Source organism: Etheostoma cragini, chromosome 13 (assembly GCF_013103735.1).
Source record: "Etheostoma cragini isolate CJK2018 chromosome 13, CSU_Ecrag_1.0, whole genome shotgun sequence".
Classification (NCBI taxonomy): Eukaryota; Metazoa; Chordata; class Actinopteri; order Perciformes; family Percidae; genus Etheostoma; species Etheostoma cragini.
In genome coordinates this window covers 9,465,789-9,493,732 of record NC_048419.1, presented here as the reverse complement: position 1 = coordinate 9,493,732, position 27,944 = coordinate 9,465,789, and the positions used below count along the sequence as shown (strand labels likewise).

At 41.8% G+C, this 27,944-nt stretch overlaps 2 protein-coding genes and 1 long non-coding RNA gene across 8 annotated transcripts in view; 2 read left to right on the top strand and 1 right to left on the bottom strand.

Annotated features, from left to right (window-relative positions):
• Positions 1–11,242, top strand: part of robo3 (roundabout, axon guidance receptor, homolog 3 (Drosophila)) — a 105,356-nt gene extending 94,114 nt beyond the window's left edge. For 2 of the 4 annotated variants that reach the window (XM_034889351.1, XM_034889353.1), the window contains 7 exons: positions 5–152; positions 1,137–1,352; positions 2,375–2,571; positions 2,740–2,847; positions 4,902–5,069; positions 6,298–6,440; positions 10,742–11,005. In XM_034889351.1, coding sequence (XP_034745242.1) covers positions 5–152; positions 1,137–1,352; positions 2,375–2,571; positions 2,740–2,847; positions 4,902–5,069; positions 6,298–6,440; positions 10,742–10,753 — 992 coding nt within the window. In that variant the 3' untranslated portion in view covers positions 10,754–11,005. Of the gene's footprint in view, positions 1–4; positions 153–1,136; positions 1,353–2,371; positions 2,572–2,739; positions 2,848–4,901; positions 5,070–6,297; positions 6,441–10,741 lie in introns of all 4 variants that reach the window. The other 2 variants (XM_034889350.1, XM_034889352.1) reach the window with 2 other exon arrangements.
• Positions 11,243–20,985: 9,743 nt separating this feature from the next.
• Positions 20,986–27,944, top strand: part of LOC117955141 — an 11,244-nt gene continuing 4,285 nt past the window's right edge. The window contains exons 1-2 of the long non-coding RNA XR_004658970.1: positions 20,986–21,126; positions 24,809–24,811. This is a non-coding gene — a long non-coding RNA (uncharacterized LOC117955141). The remainder of the gene's footprint in view (positions 21,127–24,808; positions 24,812–27,944) is intronic.
• The window catches only part of robo4 (roundabout, axon guidance receptor, homolog 4 (Drosophila)), a 41,727-nt gene continuing 35,565 nt past the window's right edge, over positions 21,783–27,944 (bottom strand). For 2 of the 3 annotated variants that reach the window (XM_034889354.1, XM_034889356.1), the window contains exons 18-19: positions 27,566–27,924; positions 21,783–23,011 (exon numbers count right to left, since the gene is read on the bottom strand). In XM_034889354.1, coding sequence (XP_034745245.1) covers positions 22,830–23,011; positions 27,566–27,924 — 541 coding nt within the window. In that variant the 3' untranslated portion in view covers positions 21,783–22,829. The remainder of the gene's footprint in view (positions 23,012–27,565; positions 27,925–27,944) is intronic. The other variant, XM_034889355.1, reaches the window with a different exon arrangement.

The window sequence follows — 27,944 nt, the reverse complement described above, 5'->3', positions numbered from 1 at the left end:
CTAGGTAAGCCCAAGCAGAAAGCGATGGGTAAGGCTGTCAAGACCCCGTCCCTGACCTGGATGGAGGCTTTGCCGCCACCTCCCCCCATTGGAGAGCTGGATCATTGTGAGCCGGACAACCTACTTCCAGAGCACGAGGACATGGACATTGGGTTAGTCAGACTCCCTCTTCCTGTTTTTCTCACAAACACACACACACACACACACACACACACACACACACATATCTCTTTAACTTATCATTACACTGCGGCCCCATCATTTATACTTACTGTCACAACGGGCACATTAAGTATAGAGTCCAACGTGGCACTTATGCCTCTGGCTTTAACAACTCAATTACCTTGGCCTTGGTCAATTGCTTTAGTGATTAAAAAAATACAATTTGCTGTGTTCTTACCAGTTGCTCTGTGCAACCTCAGAGCAAACTATCATTCAGTATGCGCGTAGTTGCAATCCCACCTAGGTGGAAGCTTAGCCTCCCGCAGTGTTGCCAAAGGCATGGCCCTCTAACTGGAGTCTAGGCTTAAAGAACGTATTAATGTTTAAGTAGCCTAATAACTAACTAGAAACGAAGGCACCACTGAGACAACAGGCCCATCAACATTTTATTTTAAGATAGATGTTGCATGGTAATATAATTTAAGTTAGCAGCAAGGTAATAGAATGTAAGTTAACAACATGGTACTGTAATGGACGTCAGCAACATAGTAATGTAATGTAATTTAACAACATGGTAATATAATGTAAGTTAGCAACATGGTAATGTAATGTGAGTTAGCAGCATGGTAATGTAATGAAAGTTAGCAACATGGCAATATAATGTAAGTTAGCAGCATGGTTATTTAAGGTAAGTTAGCAACATGGTAATGTAATGTAAGTTAGCAGCATGGTATTGAAATGTGAGTTAGCAGAATTGTAATATAATGTAAGTTAGCAACATGGTAATGTAATGTACGTTAGCAACATGGTAATGTAATGTAAGTTAGCAGCATGGTAATGTAATGTGAGTTAGCAACATGGTAATGTAATGCAAGTTAGCAGGATGGTAATGTAATGTACGACTTGTAACGTTTTTGTTGTTGTCAGCTCCATTTCTTCCCTTTCAGCTTTAAGAATTCTCTCTGTCTTCGTAGCTCGGATGAGGAGTGGTGTCCCCCCCTACCTGAGAGGACCTACCTGACTGAGGGCTGCGAGGATGGACCCTCTGCCCCGCCGAGGAACGACTCCTCCCCAGTCACCTCCTACAGTCATCAGTCAACCGCCACGCTCACCCCGTCGCCCCACGAGGAGAGCCGCGCCCCCCACGAGCTGCCCCGCCTCAGCCAGCCAGATGGCCAGCTACTGTCCCGGTACGTCAACAGGCTCGCCACTCACTGGTTGTTCATGGTTGTGTTGAGTTCACATGGCATCGTGACCCTGAACTCTTCTCATGAACAAACACATTATCATCTGCTTTACTTAATGTCCTTTTTGCTTTGTGGATAACTTTTGTTTCATTATTGATCTTCATGTTTTTTTTACCCAGAGATTTAATGCACACCCCCCGATACTCTCGTCGTTAAGCTGCATGTACGGCCATTCAGAAACTGGCACACAGCTAACGCTAGCTTAGTTGGCAGAATGCTAAACAATACATTTTAGGGAACCAAAATGTTCCAATGAACTTTGATGAAGTGAAAACACAGTGAGAGAGTCAACCTTTAGGATAAAAACATGGCCAACACCCAAAAAAAAAGTTGAGGTTTATTTTAATGTCCACAATGTTAGCATGGTTGGCATCCCTAAGTCTCTGTCCTCATTGACCGGCCCTAAAACATCTACGGCTTTATTGTATGTTTTAAAATAAATGGGAGCAACATTTACTAAATGAGCATCATACTGTAATGAAGAAGATTTAAAACTAGCGAGTGAGACTATCGACTCATTATGAAATTGTTTACTGAGGTAAATAATCAAGTGTGAAGTAGGCTCATTTTTTTAGACTAGACTTCTGCTAGACTTCTATGGAAACCGGCTTCTTTTTGGATACGTAGTGTAAAGATGCATAGTCTAATTAAACTAATGCATTTTGACACTGTAGCTGCACAGGCACAGGCTGATATTCATATTCAGGAAAAACTTCATCACTGTCTGCAACAATGCACAGTCCAATAGCCAATTAGCCAATTGCCAAATGGCTAATCCCTTGGCCAGATGCTAAATTAACCATTTAAATAACAATCAGGCAAATAAGACAAAGAAGACAGAGGAGAAAAATAATACACAAAATGTATACTTTTGTTTGTATCCCTCACTCTGAAGCAAAGATTTAGCTTTTGACTGCAGTGATTAGTTCTCTCCAGAAACACGTTGCCCTTTCTTCCCACAGCAGAAGGTTACTGTGCGGTCCAGTGCCAGTTCCCCAGGCGCCCGGCCCGCTGCTCACCCAGTCCAACCCCAACCTCTCCGGCCAACAGCATCACTGCTCATCAGAGTTTGGCACACTGCAGTGCCAAAGTCCTGCCCATCGCTGCCTCCACAGCCAGGGGCCAGCTCTGAATGAAGACAACGTCAGCGGCACTACACCCGGTAAACTGAGTGAAAGCTCTACATTCATGTCCTCATTCAACCTAGAACTGTGCGGACTCACTAATCCATATCCATTGAATACATATTATTGAATACATATGTTCTATGTCTGTTCAGTATGGAGAAAAAAAAAACACTCTCTGATTTTCTTTTCCTCTACACATAAAGTGCACAGTCGCTCCTCCCCAGCAGATCCATGCACTCCCCCTAACCAAAAATCACGCGTGAAAAAAAAGGTGTCTAAGGGTTCAGCATACAGAAGAGATGTACAAGGAGGTGAGTGGATTCTAGTTTGGATTCAAATACGTTCACTTCATAGATAGGGGAGTGACATTGAGACATTTGGTTTCTCAAGTGTTGTTATTATTGAACATACAGGGAAGAGGTCAAAAATAAAGTTTCCCATAAACGTGACAACGGCACTATCGTAAATACTGTCCTCCCATAGATTGTTTGTTCATGCAGCAATTCCGACTCATATAAACGTTTCTAGTGGGCATGCCCTCTAGTGGCCGTAGTAGTTATGGCGAGAGCAAAGCAGGAAGTAACGTGAGGAAGTATAAGAGTGCAAAATTGGTTGCACCGGTTGGGATGGGGGATGGGTCAATTTAACACTGGACTTTCACTCAAGAGACGGAGGTCCATGTCCTGTTTGAAAATAAAAGCAAACGGCAATTTTTTTTAAACTCTATGGAGCAAAGCTACATCATCATCAGCATAACATGAAGTTAAAGGAACGTGACGTCTGATTTGAACACGAAACCGCGATGTTTTGCTGGAATTAACGACGTAGGTTTTGTGCCTAAACCTAACCAAACTGACGTTTCACATAGTGTTCAAAATTGCGACCTTTACACTTAAAAGAACAGCCGTTAGGTTCTCTGGTCTAGACATGAGGACTGAAAACAACTGAGGGGCAGAACAAAGAACCTATATTGTCATATGTTTTGGACTTGTTGCTATTGCAGGACGTAAAATGTTCTCAGTAGCTGAAAAGAGAAAATCATGTTCACAAAGGACTGGGAGCTATAGAGAAAATCTGATATCACAATATTCTTGACAAAAACTCAATGTTGATATTGCGATGACATTGTAGAATTGACAAAATATCTTCACAAATAGATTTTAGATAAAAAATCATCAGTTATGCTGATATAATGACTAAGTGGGTCAAGGCAAATAAACAGCTAGAACAGTCCGGTGAGTTCAGAACATGACATCACCTTTAAAACCAGGAAAAGACAACACTCATGTCTTATTACAATACCAAAGATGTAAGACGATATCTAGTCTGATACATTATCACAATATCAATATAATATCGATACATTGCCCAGCCCTATGCCCACGGTTATTTTCTGTTCCTGGGCATAGTGCTGCTGCCTCTCAACACAAACATTTAACAGAAATAGCATTATAAAATCAACATTGAATCAACATTAAAGCATAAACATAAGATCAACAAAACGTTGTAGTACTTAAAGGAAGGACACGTGTGACTTTATAGCCAAAACGACATCTTAAAAAGTGACAGTAATAATTACAGTGCTGGTGTATTCATTGCTCTGTCATGCTAAGATGTACTGTTCCTGGATACACACTACCGGTCAAAAGTTTGCCGTTACTTAGAAATTTCCTTTGGACTCCATTGTAGACAGAATATCAGATGAAATCAGTTGCATTGTTTTTTAACCAGGGCAGCAGTTTTCAGATTACATTATGTGCTTACATAATTGCAAAAAGGTTATCCAATGTGTTCTCAGTTAGTTTTTTAAAAATGATATCCGATTAGTAAACAGAATGAGCCTTTAGAACATTGGATGGATGGTTGCAGATGATGGGCAATGTAGATATTGCATTAAAGATCAGCCCCCCACTGGTATTCTGTCTATAACGGAGTGGAATTGAAATTTGTATGGGACCCCAAACTTTTGACCGGTAGTGTACATGGGTTTGACTTGTAATGCACACGTCATACGTTTAAATACTAAATGATATCTCACAAACGGATCAGAAATGACCATTATCTACAGCTGCACTGCATTGGGTTGCCCTGTTAAACACCACATGGCTGTGAGTCACACAATCAGAACTCTCATTTGAAAAAGCAGAAAGTCCATGTTCAATTTAAATGTACCAGTGTTTTCTAAAGGAAAACAACGCCGGTACTAGTCTCTTGGGTTCTCAATTATGCACAGGAAAAACAAAACGCTCTCCTCTTTTCAAAGCAAGCTAAAAGAAAACAAGCGTAAAGACATTGACTGAACCTTTTTTATATTCTAAACTCGTTCTCCATGCCTTGTTTTGTCCCTCCACTTTTTATTGTTTAGACCTGCCCCCGCCTCCGGAGCCGCCCCCAGGGGAGGACCGGTTGCAGGGCCCCCAGGGCTGCGTGGAGGCCGGCAACGTGGCGAACGGCGCTCTGTCCTCCCTGGAGAGAAGCGAATGCAGCAGCAGTAGCCACCAACGGAAAGGCTCGGGACAAAGACACACTGAGAGTAAGTATTTCAGTCGCACAGTAATTCAAGTCCCGGGTAGCAGAAGCCAATTCAAGCAAGGAGAGTACACGTTGTTTCTGAAATACTTCATTCCCTGTAGAAATAAGAAATGGGGTGAGAAGACAGCCCTTGAGAGTCAAATGTGTTGGAACCACGCTCAGATGTAGCCTTTGTCCACGCCCTAATACTGCACTGCAGGATTCTCTACTCCGGGGCTCCGCAGCAGGGTCATATGAGACTGACAGAAACACCAAGTCTTGTCCATGACTGGTTGCCAGATCATTCCTTATGCCTTTGTGACATTTATGACATGTAGCTGTACTCAGAAGTTAGCGTGGGGCGGCCTCTAGCTCACCCAGTAAGAGCGTGCCCCGCATGTAGTTTGAGTCCTTTGCAGCGGTCCAGGTTTGAGTCCGACCTGCACCCCTTTGCTGTGTGTCATCCCGCTTTCTCTCCCACCTTTCCTGTCTATCCTCTGTCACTATCAAAAAAGGAAACAGCCCCAAAAACTCTTTAAAGTGCCTATATCACGCTCATTTTCAAGTTCATAATTGTATTTAGATGTTTACCAGAATAGGTCAATTTAATTTTGTATAGCGCTGAATCACAACAGTTATCTCATTGCACTTTTCATAAAAGAGCAGGTCTAGACCGTAAAAACACCATATGTTTGTTGTTTGTTGGGTCTCCTTTTTAGCTACAAAGTGAGACATCTCACATGGTCAGTAGCTAGATAACTCTTTCTCCAGCTTTGGTCAGTCCAAGGCAGGACTTACTTCCTGCTGATCAATCTGAAGTGAAGTGTGAACACGCATCTGAACTTGATTAGCTCGGAGACTTCTTCTAGACGAGGGCCACTTGTGGAATACCTGCAGAACAGGGACAGGAAGTAGTTCTTTTGGGGATTATGGTCAACTAGTGTGTGTTGTAGCAGTGTTTTATCATTGAGAACGAGCTAGCATGCTGGTGCTAGTCTTTCATAAGCAACAGTTATGGAGCTTATAACCCTACCCTACGGCAAATCAATAAGGTTCAAATAGAATGAATTCATAGGGGTGTTTTAGCGTTTAAAAAATTGTACCTAGAGCAGCTATAAACTGTCATTTCTCCAGCAGATTAACCACTGGAGACGTTCTTTATATCACGCTTGATTTCCCCACTAAGCAACGGCACTGCCTTTTCAATAAATAAAAGCTTAAGCCCAGGCTTGTCATCGTTGCCTCCCCAGATGAGGAGATGATGGCGTACAGCAGCAAGGCCGGTTACCTTTCCAGGAGTCAGATGTCCAGTAACTGCTCGACCACAGGAAGCTCCTCCTCCAGAGGCTCCACGGGCTCCCGGGGGCTCCACTCGGCCAGGAAACACAACGAGGTACCGTACCGCAATGCCAACCACTTTATCATTTCCCTGCGGTTTAATGCATGAAAACAAAGTTGTCTTTTCACCTCCAATGGTTTTGAATAATTGATGCTTTTAGATGCGTATGAGCATGGGAACAAAGACTCTTCCTGCCGTGGAGAAGTTCATGTGGTTTAGGTCTATCTACATATCATTACTTGCGCTCCATAAAACACACATAATCGCATACGTTCAGGCACATGAAAAGAGCTTTTTACATTCCCTTGTTGCACACACACACACACACACACCAACATGCTTTTAGGCTCATCTACAGATCTGCCATTACTGTGTACTCAGCATAGGCTTTACAGTAAGAAACAATGTTAAGCGTGCACGCCCACTGCGCTCTCTCTCTCTGGAGTGCACTTCTGAGGCCACACTTCACTGTTGGAGCGCTCCTTTAGATGCCCCCCCGCCCCCCGACCAGTTGGGGTCTTTTATGGTAGAACCAGCCGTGCCGGCCGAATGGAAAGCTCTGCGGGTATTTCACGCTAGTGAGGCAACACTTACCAACTTCAAGTGTTTGACATGTCCCTCAACATGAAAAGGTAGTCAGAGGTTGGAGCTGATAGAACGCATTTTAAAAGTATTGTTTTATTACCCATATGGAAGAAAAAACAACATACCCAACCTAAATAGGCAGGCCTGTACCCTGCATGACATTGTTAATACATATAGGATATAGATAGTACCTACACTGTGTCCTGTATAGGAGCAGAAAAAAAACTTGTCTCACTTTGATGGAGACACTTGGATCGGATGGTTTCTTTCTCACAGAGGATTAGTTACCAGAATTAATATGATTTTACTTTACTTTTAATAAGGATAGTAATTAAAAAAAGACTTTCTCCCCTTACCTGTCCTGTCAATTAAAGCCCATAAAATCCCCCAAAAATGTGTCTTAAAAAAAGAATGTTAACAAAAAGGAAATTGGATAAAAGAATATTTTGAAAGGACAAATCACTACTGCCATTGGGATTTAAGCCATAATTTCAAGTTATGTTTTTCAGTTTTCCATTTCAGGTATTTCTATTATTTCCTTTTTAAAGTTTTACATTATATTCGTAATATTATTTTAATATTGAATTTCCCTTGTTGTTTTTAACATTTATTCAAGGATTGAATTTGATGTATTCATTCTAAGTTGTAAGTACTCTCTTACAACTAAAAGTCCTGTTGACCCAAAAGGGTTTTTAAACATTCATTTAGCTTCAGAAGAACAATAATTTCCTCAACCCATGAAGAAGATCTAATCTTTCAGTTTATCAGAAACAAAGTCCAATTCATTGTCACCAGATTTGGAGATAAACGGTTTTCACTGGACAAGTGGGGGAAGAAAAATAGTAATCTGAGTTTTACCAGCAAGTAGTTAGTTCTTGTAAGTATGCAGTCACATGTTTTAGGAGACATGAGACAGTGCAGCAGCTTTGATGCGTTCTTTTAGTGCTGTAGTTGTTAAGTTTAATGCTGAAACCTGAGGCGTCACCATAAAGCATCCTGGGAAAAGGATGGCCCTGTCACGGGTCAGCCTACGCTGACCTCAACACACAGCTGACATGGGAATGTAGCAAGGTAACTTGTAAACATGACAGACACACACACACACACACACACATGATCTCACAAACACACACACACACACACACACACACACACACACACACATGCTCTTACACACACACAATTGCCCTTTTACTTTTACTCTCACAAACACGCACACACACGATTTCACAAACACACATACACATGATCTAACACACACTCACACGCTCTCACACACAGACACACACAATTGCCTTTTTACTTTTACTCTCAACACCCCACACAGAGCTCTCTTGTATCTGGTGCCTCTCAGGTCACCCCCCTGTGGAGCAGTAAGGAACACCTCACGTCCCCCCCCCACCCCCCCTAACTGCCCCTAGCTGACCCTTTCTGGCCTTTTCACGCCTTGTCGGGGACATGAAAGCTTCCCTGTGAAGTTTGGGGTGTCTGTACAGGAAGCCTGGGTTAGGTTACCCCCTCGTCCTGTGGTGCCGCTGACTGCTATCCGTGCCCTTTGACCCGGGAGGACAGCCGGGCGCTTGTCCCTGTCCTCGGGTCTGTTCCATCAGCTCTGTGTGCAGAACCACTGACGTTGGATAGGCATGGATGAGACTCACTCGACAGCTAGTTAGATTCTAGTTAGAGCACAATTTCACTAAACCAGAACCTGCTTTATTTTAGATTTCTGAAGTTATGTTTCTTCACCTTCAAGTCTTTTCTTTAACAGGATCCTCAGTGATCCTTTGTTAAGTGACGCTGCGTGTGAAGTGAGTGATGATGTTGTAATAAAGAAATGACAAACAAATGATTGAGCATTTGATTTGCGCAGATCTGCCATTTTCTGTCGTCATCCTCCTCCTCTCCTCTTCTCGCAGAATATATTTCTCTGTTTCTTCTCATAGCTTTTTATTAACATCATGCTGTTTGACATGTGTGTGCATTAGGACTATAAAGGAAAGACAGAAAGCATATTCCTGAATATCACGCTGTAGCAAAGACTGTGTAGCAGCACTTTCCTTCTGACTTTCACTCAAACAAATGAATCATGAAAGGCAGAGAGCTGAAGCTGTGGACCGTTAACTGCACAACTTCATTTTCTTTTTGTGGTTTACAACAGTCACAGTTGGTGATTTGTGTATATTTGATGTATAGCATGGCTTATGGAAAAACAACACATGACTGAAGTGTTCATCCCCAGGAACCCCATGGAAAGCCATGCTTAGAAGCAATATGGGATCTTAAAAAGTCTAAAACAAAGTCTAACATTTCAAAGTGAGTGAGTACAGGTCTATTATGGGTCGATCTATCCCTTAAAATAACCATGCGTCATGTTAACAGTAAAAACCTACTCTTTGGACAGCTGTTTATTGGGTCCATTTGGCGTTTTTCCAAGTGGACTTTATCACAGTGAAAAAGAAGTTCGAGGACTGCAGGATGCCTCACGTCCTCGGGCTGTTGAGTGATAGCAACCTCCTCCTCCTCTTGTTCTATTTCCAAAGCACGCAGCTCCTCTTCTTAAAACTCTGGTTTGTAGACTGTCTGAGAAGTCATCCTCTACGTCTCTTACAAAATCCGACATATTCATCGCCATTTACTGTCTACTGTAGGAAAAATAGTGTAATATAATATAATATCTGCCAAGGAAATCTTCTAGTCTTAATCTGCATAATTATTTTTACTCGTGAATGTAAGAAGTAATTGGCCACAAGAAGTAATTGGGTTGTTACTCGCAAAATGCTAACCGGCAACATAGGATTCCATTCACTATGCTAAGCTAACTAGCGGCGGCACTGCCATTGTTAAACCCCACTAAAACAATGCATACACTGAGACAAAAAATGCATTGCCCCCCCCCCCCATCTACAGCTAGGGCAAACTGTGAAACGCCCTATTTTAACAGTGGTGTGTTCCTTTAAAAAGGCTTGAATCTGCTGAAGTATTGTGTTCTAAGTCTTAAATATGTTTAAACGGGTCTTAATTTCCGTACGTCCATGCACCGCTACCGCTAATGCTCATTGAAATGCTCTTGCAGCGCTTTAGAATGTTTTTTTATTTATATATATGTATTCCATGGCCTTGTAGTTCTTTCTAGTCCAAATATAAGTCGCTGTATTACAAATGAGTCCAACATGCAACTTATTTTGCAGCCATTCAGCTTTTGCGGTACTGGTTTCTTTTCCGGATCGTACCACAGAAACGGATTGTGTTTGTTTAAACTGCATTCATAATGGTCTTGAAAAGGTCTTCAATAGTCTTAAATATGACATGGTGAAACATGCAGAAACCCTGTAAAGGTTGCTTCGAGAAGCCCATGAAAAGGAAAAAAATTAATCATTATTGGGAACTAGGGCCCCGAAGTCCTTGCCCCTGAATACAGAGCAAGCTTTACTCATTGCAGTATGCTCTCAGCTTGTTACTTAATATTCTGTAAACAACTTTATTATGAGGACATGAGGCGACATTGGCCTTGATTTATCAAAATCGGTAAACCTTTATTTGAAGGTATCTGCAGAAGCGTGAGATGAGACCGTCATGAACGTTTCATAAACATGAACAAGTCATAAAGGTTTCTGACATAACGCTTCTTTTAGTAAGTGCCATTCGGTTTTGTCATGACAAGTTGTGGTTAGGGTTCATGTGTCATGACAGTTTCATGTCCCTCTTATGTAGATACCTTAAAGCCATGCCCTATGTCATTTTAACTGTGTTAAACATTTGTGTGTTCCCAGGAAATGAGATAAGGACACCAGTGACGCGCCGCCTCCGTCATCCACCATCTTTCCCCCGTGGACACAAAAAGCTGGACAAGAGGACACTTTTTGTGTTCCAGGATACCAGACTCTGTCAGTTGCTGTGAAAGAAAGCTACAACGAACTTTACATCATGTTTTTTTTTTTTATTCTTTTTTTTTCTTTTTTTTTTTTTGAGGGTATTAGAGTAACAATTATTTATGAGAAACAGAGTTCATGCCTCTCCCATGATTTGTAAATACCTGTGTCTGTGCTGTTCTTTTGTGGGCTCTGGATACAGGGAAAGAGATGTATATTGTATTTATGAGGATAAAAACGAAAACAATGTAAGAAAAAGAAAAGAACAAAAAAAAGTCTCTTATTATAAAAAAAAGCTCATGTCTTCTTGAATGTGCCAATTTTTTTTTTTCAAAATGTATACTTTTTTTTGGAAAAGCATAAACTACTGTTGCACTCTCTTGTTGTGATGGCAAAACAACAGAAAATATGAAGCACAAAGTGTGTTTGCTGGTTGAGAGGGCCGGTGGAAAAGCCAAAACGAGCGGGTTCTCGCTCCCGGAGGAACGCCTTCCCACCGGGACCGCTAGCCCCGTCTAGTCCGCTACGAATGTCCCACTTTTTTATGTTCCCTTTGGTTTCTCTACAGCAAAACGTCCCAGTGTGCCAGCAGACAGACAGGCTTTATAAAACTTTGATTGTAATCCCCCCCCCCCCCCCCCCCCCCCCCCCCCCCCCCGGTAGCCGTCCGAGGGACTGTTTGCTGCAGCTGTGAGATCAACATTTGCATATACTCCTTCCAAAACAAATGAAAAAAATGTCTGTGGACTGACTTTTTTGTACTCTTGTTGTTTTGTAAATGTACAATAAAATACATTCGCTGATGCAAGCCTGCACTCATTTTTTTGGAGCAACTTTACTTGATTATCTGCCTGTTATTTTGGCAGCTTGCAAGATAAACTGTGTCTGTTTAATTTGCCCGATAACCGATAACGTTAATGAGTGTTCTGCATTGGCTCGGCTCTCCTGTCCCTCTTTTTGTCTCACCACTGAATCTGACTTAATGTCCCGCCCACAACACTATCTGACTATCTGTTACTGGGTGTCATGTTGAAAGTTTCTCATTTATTAAAATATTGTTAAAAGCATTTGAACTAAGTTTTGTGTTGGAATTTGTAACTTTCCAAAATATTAATTAGGAATTTCATTAACTACTAATAATCGGTATCGGCCTTGAAAAAACAACATTGTTCGGTCCCTACTCTGAATAAATATTTTGCGGGCTAGAGCATCACGGGAGTGGAAAGAGCGCATATGGTGTCATAAGCTCAGATAAATAAGGTGGTGTGAGTCAATGCAGGGCCTCACATGTTAAAAGACAAGGTCTCCGAGCTGTGCGTTTTCTTATAGATAACTCTAGTGTTTCATGAGTCATGTCTGTTGTTTCCGTGACTTGTTGCTTTCCATTATCTGGCGTGGTGCCACTACACCGTCACATCAAGGACCACACGATGAGTGGTCTGGCCTTTCCTACTGGAATACATTTCCTCCCTCGGCTTCTCTTACTACACCTACACAGATGCATGCTGAATCAGCCGGAGAGGAATGGATGCAAACACATTAGGCGTAACACATCCAAACAAGTTTACATTTGTTAAATTCTGAAACAACACTCTCATGCCCATGTGTACATTGCGACAGTTTTTTCTCCAGGCCATACTAGCCGTCAAGAATGATCCAAGGACCTAATCTATATCCTTGACGTTCCACTTCCTGGATTGCTCCATTGCCGATGGATAATCAGCCGGATTTCACTCATTTAGGCTGGACGTCTGTTGCTTTTGGCTTTCTTTGTGTTTGCGTTCTAACCTCCGGTGGATTTCTGAGGACTATGGTTATCTGCTCTTCAGATCTCTGCAGGGTAAATCCAGACAGACTATCGGTTCCATCTGAGTTTTCTCTTGGAAGCAACCTTTGAACGTATACATGTTCCACCAAAACTAGTTCCTTCCTGGGACTATTTTCCCAGAGCTTAGCTTAGTCCAAGACGATTGTGATTGGTTTAAAGAAATGCCACTAAACCAGAGCACATTTCCCTTCATCCCAGAATGCTGTGTGGAGTAGCCGGACGCTCCTGTGCAGCGCTGTGGAGGAAGGTCTGGCAATGCGAGACTAAGAGAGATCTTAACTTGTACTTAATAATTAATCAAAATGAAATCCAAATCACCGTATGGCCTTGTCAAATTTCCAAATTGCAGAAAGCGCTGAATGTAATCATATTTATTCATATGTATGTATTATGCTTGTCATAATACCAATTTAAATGAAATACTTCTGTGCTGCTGAATTTTTTGGCCTACACCTATACATATTCTACACACTCAGACTTAAAGCTACAGTGCGTGGTTTCCGTCTCCCCCATGAGGAATTCTAAGTAACATTGACGCCGTGTCCACATGATACAAGCCTTCCGTGACTACACCCCCACTTCCTCCTCCTGAACATAGCCACACTGACAAATCCAGAGAGAGTTGTGTGGAGCTGATAGTCTTAATTAGCTTTGTAGCAACTCCTTTGACAATGGCTTGAATGTGACCGACGTTTATTAATATAAAACAGTTATGCACTATAGCTTTAAGTGTTGTTTTATACAAATCGGACAGACTTTTCTGTTGAGTACCTGTGATACTGCTACATACCTTGATTACATTTTCCGATACATGTTTGTGTTTTACATTGATAGATGCGCTCCAGCAGAGTAAAGAAAAGGTAAACCGAAAATGTCATCAGGGATCTGTTAACTTCAAACTTAGCCAGCTCCTTCAGACAGAAAAGGTGCTGCTGGATTAGCACATTAGTGTTATAGTCAAAGCTCAGCTTCTTATCAATCATCATGCCAAGTATGTGTACGATTCAACGATTTCTACATCGTGACTTAACTGTAAGGTTGTCAGGATTGGAGTGACGCCTAAAATCTATACACATGTCCTTGGTCTTTGTCACCTTTTTTAAGTATATATACTTGAACAAATTGGACTTTACTGTTGTGCATGTACAGTCTATACAGTCTAGTCTATAAAGTAGAGCAATGACAACTACACAAGATCAATACAAACACATTATACAACAATAAATAGCAACAAATTGAAACTTAAAGTGAGTGTATGTAACTTTAGTCAGAGAACAATATAATTGAAGCTCTAGTCAGTCCTCTGAAAAGCAGTTATAGATACACTTGCACTGCATTGGTGCAATGGCCTGTGTATCTATAGGTGAATATGGAATTATTAGGTGTGTTTGAATCTCCTTTTTAGACCGTATGATGTGTAATATGGACCTGTGTCTGTATTAAAGCTTTGTTATTTTACATGTTTCTGAAACTGTGTAACGTTCCATGTGATGATCATAAATGACTTGCAAAAAACAAGACTAACAGTGGAAAGAACACTAGTGTTATTTAGTTTTTATTAATGCCTCTGACTGGTCCAATTTGTCCCCCAAAGTCCAAAAATGATTTACAGCAGGTAGACAGCGCTACAGTAACACATTCTGACGGGTCACAGATTTCAGTGTGACACCAGAAAAGCCTGTTGGTGTATCCAGCCAGGTAAAGGGTAGCAGGAGGCTTCTTTATATAGGCCTGATTGTATTTTTTGACTAAAACATTCATTATGACTAACTAAAACTGAGAGATACACATAGCCACTGTAAGGAAAAAGCCCTATTGCATGGTTAGGTGGTCAAGCTGATATAACTTTATCCTGTATGAGTTTAGCAGGGAGATGGCTGAGGGTACGAAGGAGTCTTTATATCTGTTGGTTTGGACTCGTGGGAATTTAAAGCGTGTTCAGTCACAGCATCTACCTCCGGCACCTAGAGTTCCTGTTGTGAAAAACAGTATAAGTATATTTACTTGAAGGGTGGATGCTTGGCTTTACAGTGTTATTGTACAGGGATTACTCGTGTGACTATGGACCGGTGTTCAGCCTCAGGGAAGCAACTCTTCTTGTGTCTGCTTGTTATTTCTGACCAGGGTGGGATGGCTCTGTAGTGATGCTTCCTGCCTGTTTCCTGACTCTGGAGGAGTGTACATACATACAGTACATCAATGAAAACACTACTGCCTTTGATTCTCCTCCAGTCCTCTAGTAGCTGCCCCACAATGCTTAGGGTATTTGCCCAAACCTATGCAGTAGACTCAGATCTGAGATTCTCTTTGACAAACAGTAAGTAATAGAAGTAACCCATAAGATGAAGGACAACTGTGTACGCTTGTTTGTTAGTGCAAACTTCTTCAAACTCCTCCAGCAAACAAACATTCAGCATCCAAACTTGTTGAAACTCCCTGACTACTATGCAGTCAGACCTGAATAAATAAAATAAAAAAACTGCCTCATTACTGAAGTTGTGTTTGCTTCTTAATCTCCTCATGCCCCGTTCTTCCTCCAACTTCACAGTGCATTGCACCTCGGCGAGTGCTATACGCGCAGAGGAGCGTGAAATTGCCAAGCGCTCTCGTAGCAAAGTGCAACACACACTCCCGCCTGCTGTCCACCTGAGACAAGGCATGCATTGGCCTCTGGTGCTCCACAGATGCTCGCTGTGTCTCGGCATCCACAAAGTCACCAACTCCCGGACTCCGACATACACTCAGCTCCACATCTACAGTACACGAATGGCCCCCGGGGTTATTTCTCCTGCTGTTAGTGCTCTGTGATCACCTGAAAGGAGCATGAGAAGATGCTGCAGCACGGTTTTATTGCAGTCCACAGAGGGAGACAGAAAAGATATGTGGGACGGATTAAAATGGGTTTGAAGTGCCTTTTTTAAAATGTCTAATACTACTGTTTATATTGTAACCACATGATAACCTATACACATGTTAGCCTACAGACATCATAACCTATGCACATGATAACCTACACACATCATAACCTATGCACATGATAACCTACACACATCATAACCTATGCACATGATAACCTATACACAGCCTGGCAGATTCATAATTCAGTATGTAAATAATAGAATCTATGCTCTTGCTTTAGCATCCCCATTTATTTACAGAAAACTGATGTTTTGGTCCCCTGCAGACTTTCATCAAGAGCAGGGGTGTCAAACTCATTGTAGTTCATGGGCTACACCCCTGTAATTTGATCTCAAGTGGGCCAGACCAGAAACTTTATCTGCCACCGAGTTTCTTGTCAGCTTGAACAAGTAAAAAACATAATGTCACGGACCCAGAGAGAGGGGTAATGTTCAGATTACATTTATAGAATATTAAAGTCGTAAATTTACAGAAATTAAAGTGAGATTTAAGTGATCAATTTGGATTCAATTACTTTCACACTTTGCAAAGACATCTAGTACTGGACCCCTCGGTGGGCCCACGGCTGTATGTTTGGCACCCATGATAGAGCTTTATGCTCTTAGTGATACTTTTTTTGAAGACCTGGAAGGACAGAAACGTATACCGCTATACACTGGAAAAATATAAATACAAAAGTTCTCCAAAATGTCTCTCAGCATTCAACATTAGGGCCAAAACAGCGCGTGGTGTTTTCAGGATACTGATTTAGGATGATGGAGGTCAAAAACAACATTGAGGTTGGTGGCTTGATGCAGAGATCCAGGGTTCCCATCTGATCTGTAATGATTTCCCGCATGGGTTTCCCTTCCCTTTCTCACCTAGCTGTCCTATCAAATAAAGGCAGAAAAGACCAAAAATTAATGTTAAAAAAACACATCTACTGTGGGTTAGGGATTGGGTGTTCCACCAAACTGAACCGTAATTCTTATCCTGTGTATGTCGGTCGAAGGTTTCCCGCGTTAAATTTCTTGGAGGAAGTTGGGATTCTAATGCGCGTCCTGTTCGCAGGTCGTTAGCTTTGACGAGCTTGGAATTTAAAAAAAAACAATAAACAAGAGCAAAGGACAAGAGATAAGACCATGGGAAGATTTACGTTACTGACCTTCTACAGTGTGACCCAGCACCCCTCACCCTTTCCACGCCTCCCTCAACTTCCCTCCAATCCCTCCCTTCTTCCCACTCCCTCAGCTATAAATCACCTCGCTCATTCATTAGGCCCGTGTCAGGACCAGAACGCCCACCAGGCGGGAGGAAGAGGGCCGGCGGCCGGAGAGGAGAGAAAGGAGACAGAGACAGAAAAGGAAGGATGAAAGGGAAGGGATGGCGTCATATGAAAGCCTGGTTCCCTCATTTCAAAATGCAACACACCAATTTCCATGTTAATTTTCCCTGTGACAGAGGAGATGGATGTTTGTGACTTTTTGGCTGGTGTGATGCATATATAGAGACGCTCAAATGAAGCCATTATGTAGGCAGCAGGGTCACATGGTGTTGAAGGTAAACGATTCAGTAGCTTGTAGGCTAACGAGACATTTAACATTTAAGCGATGCTATAAAATGATCAATATTTTACCCTTTTATTTTGTATTAGCATATCTGTTCAAAGGTCTAATTGTTCAGATGACAGCACGCTGTGACCAGACCAGGTCATCGCTCTATGCTAACACTTCAGCATGTTGACTAGCTACGAGGCACGTGCGTTACCCGGAGTTACCAGACTTTTTTTTAGCATTAGCACTTTTGCTCATCATACAATCATTACCTCAGTATCTCTCATTACAACAGATGAACCTGTCTACCGCCACATCACCCATCGCCTCCACTTTGCACAACAAGAAAAGTAGCCCTAACTAAAACTATGTACATCAAAAAAGGGGAAACAAACTAACAAAAACGTTGAAAACCCCATTTTTGGCATGTTCTGTAAAACCGTCACGGGCGACATTTTGGAAAGACGTGGTTTTAACACTACTGTGACCAAAGGAGTGAATGTGGATAAATTTGGGTTCCACACTTAGCAGTCCCTTCTCCCAATAAATATGCTAATGTGCAAGACACAGGTGTGTGTGTGCATGTGTTTGTGAAAGTGTGTGCATGTGCGTGTGTGTGTGGGTGCATGAGTGCGTGTTTGTGTGTGTGTGTGTGTGCATGTGTGACAGGGCATTATTGAACCAGATCCCCCATATGGGTGCCATTGATTCCCAGTTAAGTGAATGATTAGCACTTTAGCATGCAACAGCACAGTTAGCCACTGCTGCCAATAGTGATATAATAAAATCTAATAGTCAGCATGTCACTGCCACCTGAGCTGCTGCCTGCATGACAGTAGAGATGAGTTTGTGAAGATTCTGTTCCTGTGATCTCTCTTGTATTATGTCTTACTGTGTGTCTTTATCTACTTGCCCCACATGTTATGTTATGTCATGTTCTATGTGTGTTCTTCTATTATATTTGCTTTGATTCCCTGTAGAATCCTATTACTTCTGTGGCTGCAAAACTAACCTAATTTCCCCCACAAATCAATAAAGTTCCACAGTATGGTATAAATAATGTGACCTATAAAGTAATTGGATTGAAATGATCGGCTGGGGGTTTGAAATATGACTACCCAATGGTGTAATGTAAACTGTTGTAAATACGTATAATAGTTCGTAACTGTACACCTGTTTAAAGTTAAATACTGTAGGTTTAAAATACAGTATGCTTCCTGTAAATAAAAAGTAGTTTAATGGCTAAGCGGCTGCCAGTAAATTACTGTACATTTACAGAGAAAGGTTTTACAGTGAAGCAAGTAGTTCAGCTAATTATAACCACAACATTGTCTTTATTTTCTGTAAAGCGTCCTTGAATGTTAGAAAGGCGGTGTTAAATAAAATGTATTGTTATTATTATTATTATTGTAAATTGTAATGTCCCCTTGTGGGATGAATAAAGTTTACATTCTTATTATTATTACAAACCGCTGCCTATGGTTTTATGGCTGGTCTTAGAATGGCGGTAATCTATTTGGTAAAATAAAAGATTACAGTAAAAACATGCAGTAAATCTACCTGTGTGTGTGTGTGTGTGTGTGTGTGTGTGTGTCGATGGTTTGAGCCCATGTCTAAAATGGGTCGGTGATATGCTAATACGCTATATAAAGCTAGTATTTTGGCACACACCAAGATCTGTGATGCACAAATGCCAAGGGCGGAGTGTGTGAGTGCATGTGTGTGTGATTGTGTGTATGTGTGTGTTTATATGATCTAATAAGACAAGCAGACGTACAGTAGTGCTTGATTCATTACAATGTGAATGTGTGTGCACTGCTCAGAGGAGCCGGGGGGCTTCATGTAGAAACATATGGCCTTTAGTGAAGGAGACAGATGAAGGATAATCTCTTCGGCAATCCAGTCCAGTATGTGCACACACACACACGCGCACACACACACACACACACACACACACACACACACACACACACACACACACACACACACACACACACACACACACACAAGTTATCCAGTTCTTGCTGCATTGCATATAGATTTTAAATGTGACATGAAGGTTTAACACATTTTAGAGCTACATACATGTGCTAGAAAGCCTGCTTTGTTTATTGAGTATTCATGTTTTTAGCCTGCTGTGACTTTTTTTGTGATTGCATATCTACTTCAGTTGAAATAAAAAATCTAAAATTGAAAAAAATGTATCATAGCCCGCCGGCTCTTCTTTTGATAAGAAAGAATAAATGACCCCTGGAACTCAAATCCTTACGTTGTTTTTTTTTTGCCAACCCTGGGAATTATGGACTGGTTTTGTTTTTTTAATACTCTGCACATAAATTCTGCACATTCCCCGTCTCACTTGACCCGAGCAGCCCAGATACAAAACACTGATGACTTTGGAAAGAGCGTGTTGTGCTTTCCAGCTCACCCTGAACACAAAGTCATCGATATAATCACATTAGATTAGATACACATTAGAATATCTACAGGGTCTCACAGATTTTCCTACTTTACACTCAACTCAGGCAGAAACAACATGACATTTTTCACACAGTTGCTCACAGTTCTAAATCCCACGTCCTGTCTCTGCATAAACACAAACATAGATTAAGGTTTAATTATTCTCTCCAACGGGTTTGTAATTAGCAGCCAGTATCAGGGACAGCAGGAGTGTTGGTCTGGGGAAACCAGTCCTGCCCACGGTCCACTGTGTGAGGCAAACTTCACATTCTTTAACCCTCCTGTTGTCCTCGGGTCAAATTTAGCCCATTTTCAAAAAGATTGTATATCAGAAATTTGGGTTTCTTCCAACCAAATGATCAAAAATAAAATAAAATAACAAGTATGGTTCCCTAATACGACCACAACAAGTATAATAAATAAAATTCTTTTACCATTGGAAAATGGTAAAAGAACGCTAAAAGAAGTAGAAAACAAAATTTAAAAAAAAGTGGAAAAAAAGATGGAAAAAACAATAAAAACGTGGATGGATAAAAACATTGGAAAAAGTGACAAAAATGTCAGGAAATTAACAAAAGTGTAGTGAAAAAACAAGCATAGTTTTAGTTTGGGATTTATACCCAGAAAAACAATGGGAAAAACGACGGAATGACCACAAAAGGTTTTAGGTTTTTAGTTTTATTAGTTTATTTATCTGGGACCATGCACAGTTCAAGCCAGGGCTGCAGTACTCAAGTCTGGTCTTGGACTTGAGTACTCAAGACCGTTTTTCTATGGACTCTGACTTGTCTTGGCCTCGGCCACTGGTCTTGCCAAATATGGCTTTTGGTCTTGACAGAGTCCAGCTGTCTTTATTATGTTGATAATAATATTGGAGGGAAAGTGAAACCCAAAATGATTTTCTTAATACTGTCATGCATAGGACCTTTTTGCTGTCCTGGACTCGGTCTTGACTCAGACTGGAACTTTTTAAGACCCGGTGTTACCTCAGACTCGAACCTCTTTGGACTCGGTCTTGACTTGGACTCGACTAGTCCTGGTCTTGGACTTGACAAAGGTGGACTTGACTACAGCCCTGGTTCAAGCCCTCTTCCAGAGTTATCTATACAGCTAATTTACATCTACTAGATTACAACAAATTATAGAATTAAAAATGAGGGTCCATAAACAATCGGGGTGTGCAAACAAAAATCATTTCACATTTGTATCACAATTCAAGCTCCACAGATTCAAAATCTTTACACATATGTGTGTTTAGTTTTATAATGGCATGTATACTATCACATGGGAAAATTAACTACATTTACGTGCTGTGAATCATTTTTGAATCACAAATCAATATGAATAGAATTGTGACATTTTCTGAATCACGGACCCCTAATACACATTGATCTATTCTTCAGCTCCTACAACGTGATCCCCGTCTCTGTGTAAGGGAGAGTTTTTCCCGCCAGCCTCTACGAAGTGAAATATTAGCCAATCACAGGCATTATTAGGTCTTGGTAGAAGCACGCTGCATGCTGATTTGCTCGCTGACGCTGATGAGAGTTACTCCTTAGGTTTTGAAACGTGCTTTTAAATGAGGGGGCTTTTTTTTCCGATACTCAATACTTTAGAGGCAATTGGTCAGGCCTAAAAAGTGTTGATTGGGTACCCAGCCCTAGCTGTTCACACCCCCACCCCCGACCCCACCCCCTCCTCCACAAATGGCTAACATGGAGGATTTAAAGAACATGTTGGACTCTTCAAAAGAGGTAATTATCTTGGAATTTTAATGTCCTCTTCATCTCCAAAGCTGCTCTTGTCCTTTCTGATGTAAAATGCATCATTTATTTCTTCTGAAATAATTTCTGCCACAATCTTCTGAACACAGCCATACTGAGAAATCCAGAGAGCTGATAATATGATAATATAATAATATGCTTCATAGCAACTCATTTGGATATGGCTTGAATTTAACGGACATTCATTAATATTAAAAAGTTATGCATCAAAGCTTTAACTTAACTTCCTCCACAGACACTCCCATTGCAAACGGAAACACAATTTCAGAAACTATGAATACATCCTGTATGGTGTATGGATATTTCAAAATAAAATGTAGTCCCACAATCATTTAAAGTTTGGATGATGTTTTAGTGTTTTTAATTTGGGACAATAATGTAAACTTTAATGTCACAAAGGAAAATAAATGAAGCTTCAGTCAAATATTGTTGCGTACAAAATGCAACATGAGCTTGTGTTACACCGCTCAGCTAGGACGCATTCCCCATGTAAAGTCCTATTGATTAAACCATTTTATTCAAAACTATAAAACACATCTGTAATGTGAACAAAATACAATGCACATTCTTATCAAATGCAAAACCTTGATCCTACTACCATTAGTAAGACTAATCTGCACATACAACACTTAAAAAAAATCAAGATATTTAAAAGTAGAGCCTCAAGTTAGTTCAATTAATTGTTAACAAAATACCTTTCTACTTGTGCTATTCTCTTACAGAATGTTTTGTCTGATGCAAACTTTGTGTAACAATAATAATAAAAAATTGAACAGAGGGCATAAAGTAAAAAAGAAATAACACATCTCAACATAGTAAAGAAATCCCAGAATGTAAAAATTCACCAAAACAGCTGGAGTAAGACAGAAAAAGATTTGGAATGTGTTTCACATTTCTTTTTTAAATAACGTATCTTGAATATGCTGAATGTATATATACACTTGATCATTAAAACAGTCTGTACAAAATCCCCCATTTGGGCAGCAAACAAGGAAATAAGAAAACAACTCCAGTGTATTTCTTCTGCCTAATGAGTTTTCTCGCTGTCTTGCATCCTGTCATTGTGCCTTTCTTGCCTTTTTGAAACACACCGGGTGAGAACATCCCGAGGGAAGTCTCTCATAGACCTATCCTCTAATGAGTGGAAGGGATGAAGAGAGGAAAAGTAAACTTCAGAAACTCAGCGGAACTCATTTTTAAGGATGCTAAATAGTAGCCGGACTGCCCTGAGGTATACAGGGTAACTAGTAACAAACAAATAACAGCAACATCTAGCAGAAGTGTCTCCAACATCAAGGAGTTGGCTCCAATTATATTTTAAAATCCAGATATGTGTCTATTATTGAGAACTGAAAATTAAGTTAAAAAGTCGGGTTGCCGCATTGTGCCGGTCCCTTCATCTTGTCTGTGCAGTTCTGACGTTGCTTTGAAGTTCTGTTGTATCTTTCACTCTCCTGGCAGAGTCCCTAACTGTCAAAGGGTTTGCTGTTTCTTCCGGGATAGTGTGCTCTGCCCTGAGCCTCCATTTCCTCCACCCAGGCCCTGCTCCAGTCCCACGCCGGAGTAGGCTCCAGCCCGCAGAGCGAGTCGCCTCCCTCGCCGAACGACGGGTACACGGCGCTGAAGGGTGACGCGGGCGGCGAGAAGTCTAAAACACAGAGAAGGACGACATGTTGACATGAACTTTAATAGTCAGTGGAAAGATTATGTAGAAACAGAAAAAGTAAGCGTTTCAAGACCTCGGAGGGGAACCCCTTCACGCTGATTCTCTGAGGACATTTAGGAGCTCCTTTGAAGCAGCTGTCCATCACTGGAAAATAAAACTATTCTAATATGTTTGAGGCACCAAAAAAAACATTGGCATTTCGCCACAGCCACGTTGGGGATCCTCAAGGCGCTATTACATTTCAAAGTCCTCGAGAAATGGAGCCGTCCAGGAATAATAAGAGTTTATTTTAAGCCGCCAGTCCATGTGTGAAAGCGCATTTTTCCAACGTGTCCCCATCTGAAACCAGCTGTTCCTGCTGCTCCACTGGTTTTTTTCTATATGATTATCCTTCAAGCACACTTAACCTTAGTGTGGATAGTTAAATGGCAAATGGAAAATGGTTGTCCTGCTGACAAAGCAACTTTGTCCCCACCACAGAATGGGACAGAGATCTAGTGATAAATATTGTATGCAACCCCTCTGGACATTTGGATGAGCAGCAGCCCCCGGGTTACAGCTCATTCAATATAAGACCATAAGCAGAACACGCAGACCTCAACACACAATGCACTCAATGGGTGTCACAGACACTGACTGACATTTGGCCCCAATGCACTCCCTGGGGTCGGCCGACAAGAAAAACTAAACAGTGCGCACAGAATACAAATCTGTAACCTTGGTTTTAGAAACGTGAGCAAAGTCTCCCCCTTTCACGCCTATCAACTCGAATAAAGGGAAAAAGACCCAAAAAACAATTATTGAAAAAAAGAAAGCGAGTCACAGATTCCAATCTCCGGGAACAATTACTCTACAGCAAAATGATGTGTAGCATGGGGCGCCTGTGGCTCGGTGGTAGGGCGTCACCTGCCCGTCGGAAGGTTGGTGGTTCAATCCCTGGCCCTGCAGTCCAATGTAAAGTGTCCTTGGGCAAGACACTGAAGCCTCAGTTGTACACTCGGTCACATTGTATAAATGTGTGTGAATGGTGAATGGTTCCTCTACTATGTAAAAGGGCTTTGAGTAGTCTTTGAGACTAGAAAAGTGCTATATAAAAACAGTCCATTTACATTAGTAGTGTCTCCAAACTTACCTCAACTATAACTCTTAGTTGTACTTTGGTAGGTGCTGTAGTTCATAGACGTCCCTAAGCTGCTGCTAGAGACCGATGTTATTTCTCCAGGTTGGAGGACGGCTCGTGTTGATGAAAATGAATTTGTAGCTCGTTGGTAATCTTCCTACGTTAAGAAAGATGCATCCTTTGTGATAAACTATCATTTCACTGTAGAGTAATTGATTCCGGAAGTTCAAATCTGTCAATATCTTTCTAACTTTGCTCATGTTTAATAAACCAAGGGCACAGACTTTTCTCAGCTGACCCCAGGGGGGGGGGGCTCTGTACACTCTCAACACCACAGACAACTATGCTCACTCAGTATGGCGTTGCACACCAACCCAACTTTAGGAATAACATAACATGATAAAAAATAATGTCACCAACCCCGGGTCACGGCATTCCAGTCCCCCCCTACGTACTGGCTACGTAATTAGGTACGTGGAGACACAGACCCTACACCCTAAGGTGGACCCTACGCCGTAGCCTGTATCCTAGCCTTGGTAGCGTTGCATTCCCCCCCCAACTCATTTCCTCATTCTCCATAAACAACATGAAATCAAGGAGAGGGTTAACTTCTCCTGCTACAAATTTCCCGCCATGGTCAGAAAACACATGGGAGACAGTTTGTTTCTCTCACTATGACTCTAGAGTCACTACTTGCTCCAAAGCTAATCACTGTCACTCTTTAACTCGCTCTCCCACACACACGCACGCACAGAAGCACACACACAACGGCCCTTCTTTTCTCTTAAACAGGTTAAAGAAGCGAGCTTGTGGTTGCCCGTTCAATCCCCAGACCGGCAGGATACAATCTGGGTGGGGAAAGTGAAAAAGCAGCGCTTGTCCTCCTTTATTACCACCACTGAGGTGCCCTTGAGCAAGACCCCGGCTGCTCCAGTGGAGCTGCTCAGTGTCAGCAGATCAGACTGTGGTTGGACTGGGCAACTTCCAGTTATGAATGTGTGGAACTGTGTGAATGCCGTTGCAAATGAGAATTTGTTCTCAATCGACTTACCGACTTATAAATAAAGGTAAAATTAAAAAAATATATAAACAAACTTCAGGCCACTCACGTCGGGTACGGTGAAAGCTCTGCGTGGATCCTCCACAGAACCATAAGTCACTCTTAAAGCGTACACCCACAAATACTTACCAGCCTCTCCATTGCAAGGGAGATTGATTTATGTCTGTTTAAGTTAGCTTTTTGGCTTTTTTACAAAAAAAGGTAACACCTTGTCTGTAAATGCAAAAATGTAAGTAAAGAAAACTAAAAATAAGAATATAAGCAAACAGTAATTGGTGCACATCCTTAAGGTGCTCACTTAACATGAAGCCACATAAATGCCTGACCGGGTTCTTGATTTGAAGCACATGAGTCTCCCAAGCTTAAAGATGAATACCTGACCACCGCTCTTGGTCTGCAAGTTGCCATTAGAAGGTAGGTTTAGTTACATGTGATCTGAGGCTTTGGACTCATATTATTAAAGTTTAACACCAGCTATTGTGAGACTGTATTATCAACTGCAGAGAAAACACATTTTCTAGATGTGTGAAAAATAGCCGAGGCAGAAAAGAGCCTAAAGTGGGAGTTTGGCAAATGGAATAAAGCTGAATGCTGCCTGCAGATGGAGTGTGGAGCAGAGTGACTGATGAGGTGACATGGGGGGGGGGGGTTGGGGGGGAAAAGGATGACTCATCTGGAGGTTCAATTTGCTGAAAGGTCCTAAGTAATTGCCCGAAGCCACATAAGATATTAGACATAATGTCTTTGGCCCTGTTCAGACCTGGCATTACCCGCGTATTGGGTGATCCGATCACAAGTGGACAGCTCTGAGGACAGGTATTGAGATCCGCTCACTCAGAGCCTATTCCGAGGTGGCCTGGGCCGGGTATGACCACATTATTTCATATATGTATCACGTATGTGTCCTGGGGCGTATTATGGACCACCCGGTCAACTGACATCCTCTGTGTAAGCGGAAGCCTAGCGTTCTGAAATCGCTTAAGCTGGCTCTGTCTCTGATGAGTGAAAACTTCCATAGAAAGTCCATAGATATATATGACAGTGGCTTGCATACTTTTACACAGAAAAAACTAATTCAAGGAAAATCCAACCTTTTAGGGACACCAAGTTTCTTTGTGAATAAATAGTGTAATGTAAATAAATAAATGTTCTTCCTTAAAATAAGGAGGGCATAAGTAAACAGCCCCCTATGTTAAATTCCCATAGAAGCAGGCACATCTTTATTTTTAAAGGCCAGTTATTTCATGGATCCAGTATACTATGCATCCTGATAAATACCCCCCCTCATTTAATTGCTGGCATTGCTCCCTCTGGCATCTCCCGCCAGTTAAACACAACGCGTTTGGTCTTAGAAAATGGAATGGATGTTCGTGTTTATCTGCATTTAGAGTGGCAGAGAGGACGCATTTTAATGCCATCCCTAATACCATACCTAGAGCTGGCCACTTGTGATTTGATCACATTTGATGCTATGTGCATGTTAATGCCAGGTCTGAACAGGGCCTCTGTCCTTGCAGCAACAGATGTACTGTACAGTGATGGAAAACCTTGTCAGGAACGTATGTTACAGGGGGTGGGTACTAACTTCCAAAAGCCTTTTGTCTTTTGTACAATGGTTCTAAATCTTAACCATCACAATGACACTTCAAAACCAACTTGTGTCATGAGTTTCATGGTTCTGCTGGACAGCTTTCCTGTATGCCTGTGAGCCACCAGTTTGGGTCATTGGTAGATGGAGGGCTCCATCTAGTGGAAAAAGGCAAGTAACACCACAGGGCAGGAAAAGAATCAATACAGCATAGTATTGCAATATTTTCAGTGGCAAAACTGTATCAATACATAGGCGCCAAGTATGGATCTTTTATAATCTATGTGTTGGTCAGTTTGTCTGCTTGACAATCCCATTTTGCAGCAATACAATTAAAGTGATATGAACAGAGAAATGTATCTTTTTAGATAAAACAGATGTTGACAAAGTATCCTCTTGGGTCATTTGAAATTGGGTAAAATTCAGTGTTGGACAAAAGGTTATAAATTGCAATATATGGCAGAATATTGCAATATGTTTAAAATCTTAATAATATTGTATCGTGGCATAAGTATGGCGATGATATTGTATCGGGAGGCGTCTGGTGATTCCCACCCCTGTTAGTCAATCAAAGCAATGGTTTCTAACCAGTGTAAGATACATCTAATGTTTGACAAGATGATGAACCTTCCGTTTAACTTTGTTTTAGTTCAAATGATCACATTTGATTACCCAGGCTTTCCAGACTTAGCACGTTGAGGAACTATTTTTGGTTGTAATGAGCTTGGCTTGGTAACCCGGAAGTGATCCCTGCTTTGCTTACTGTACCTGACAGAGAGGCTCCGCTCATGCTCTCGGTCACTGCCGCCGCCGCCAGCAGGCGGGCAAAGTGTGCGCTGTCGCTGGTGTAGCAGCTGTCCACCGAGCTGATGAGGCTGGAGCGCGCGCTGGCCATGTTGCTGTCCGTGACCGAGCTCCAGGTGTTCCACAGGGAGCTGTCCCACTCGCTGTAGCAGGAGGAGGGCGTGCTCTGGAGGCGGGCACGCGGCGGGCAAATCGGTGGGGCCTCAGGCTCCTCGAGGGCGGGGTCATCCTCCAGATGAGTGGAGCAGCCAGGCCGATGGATGTAGCCCACTGGCGGGAGGAAAGGAGGGGGCAGGGAGGGATGCTGCCGAGGCAGGGCACTGCTGACAGAAGGGGGGGGGGG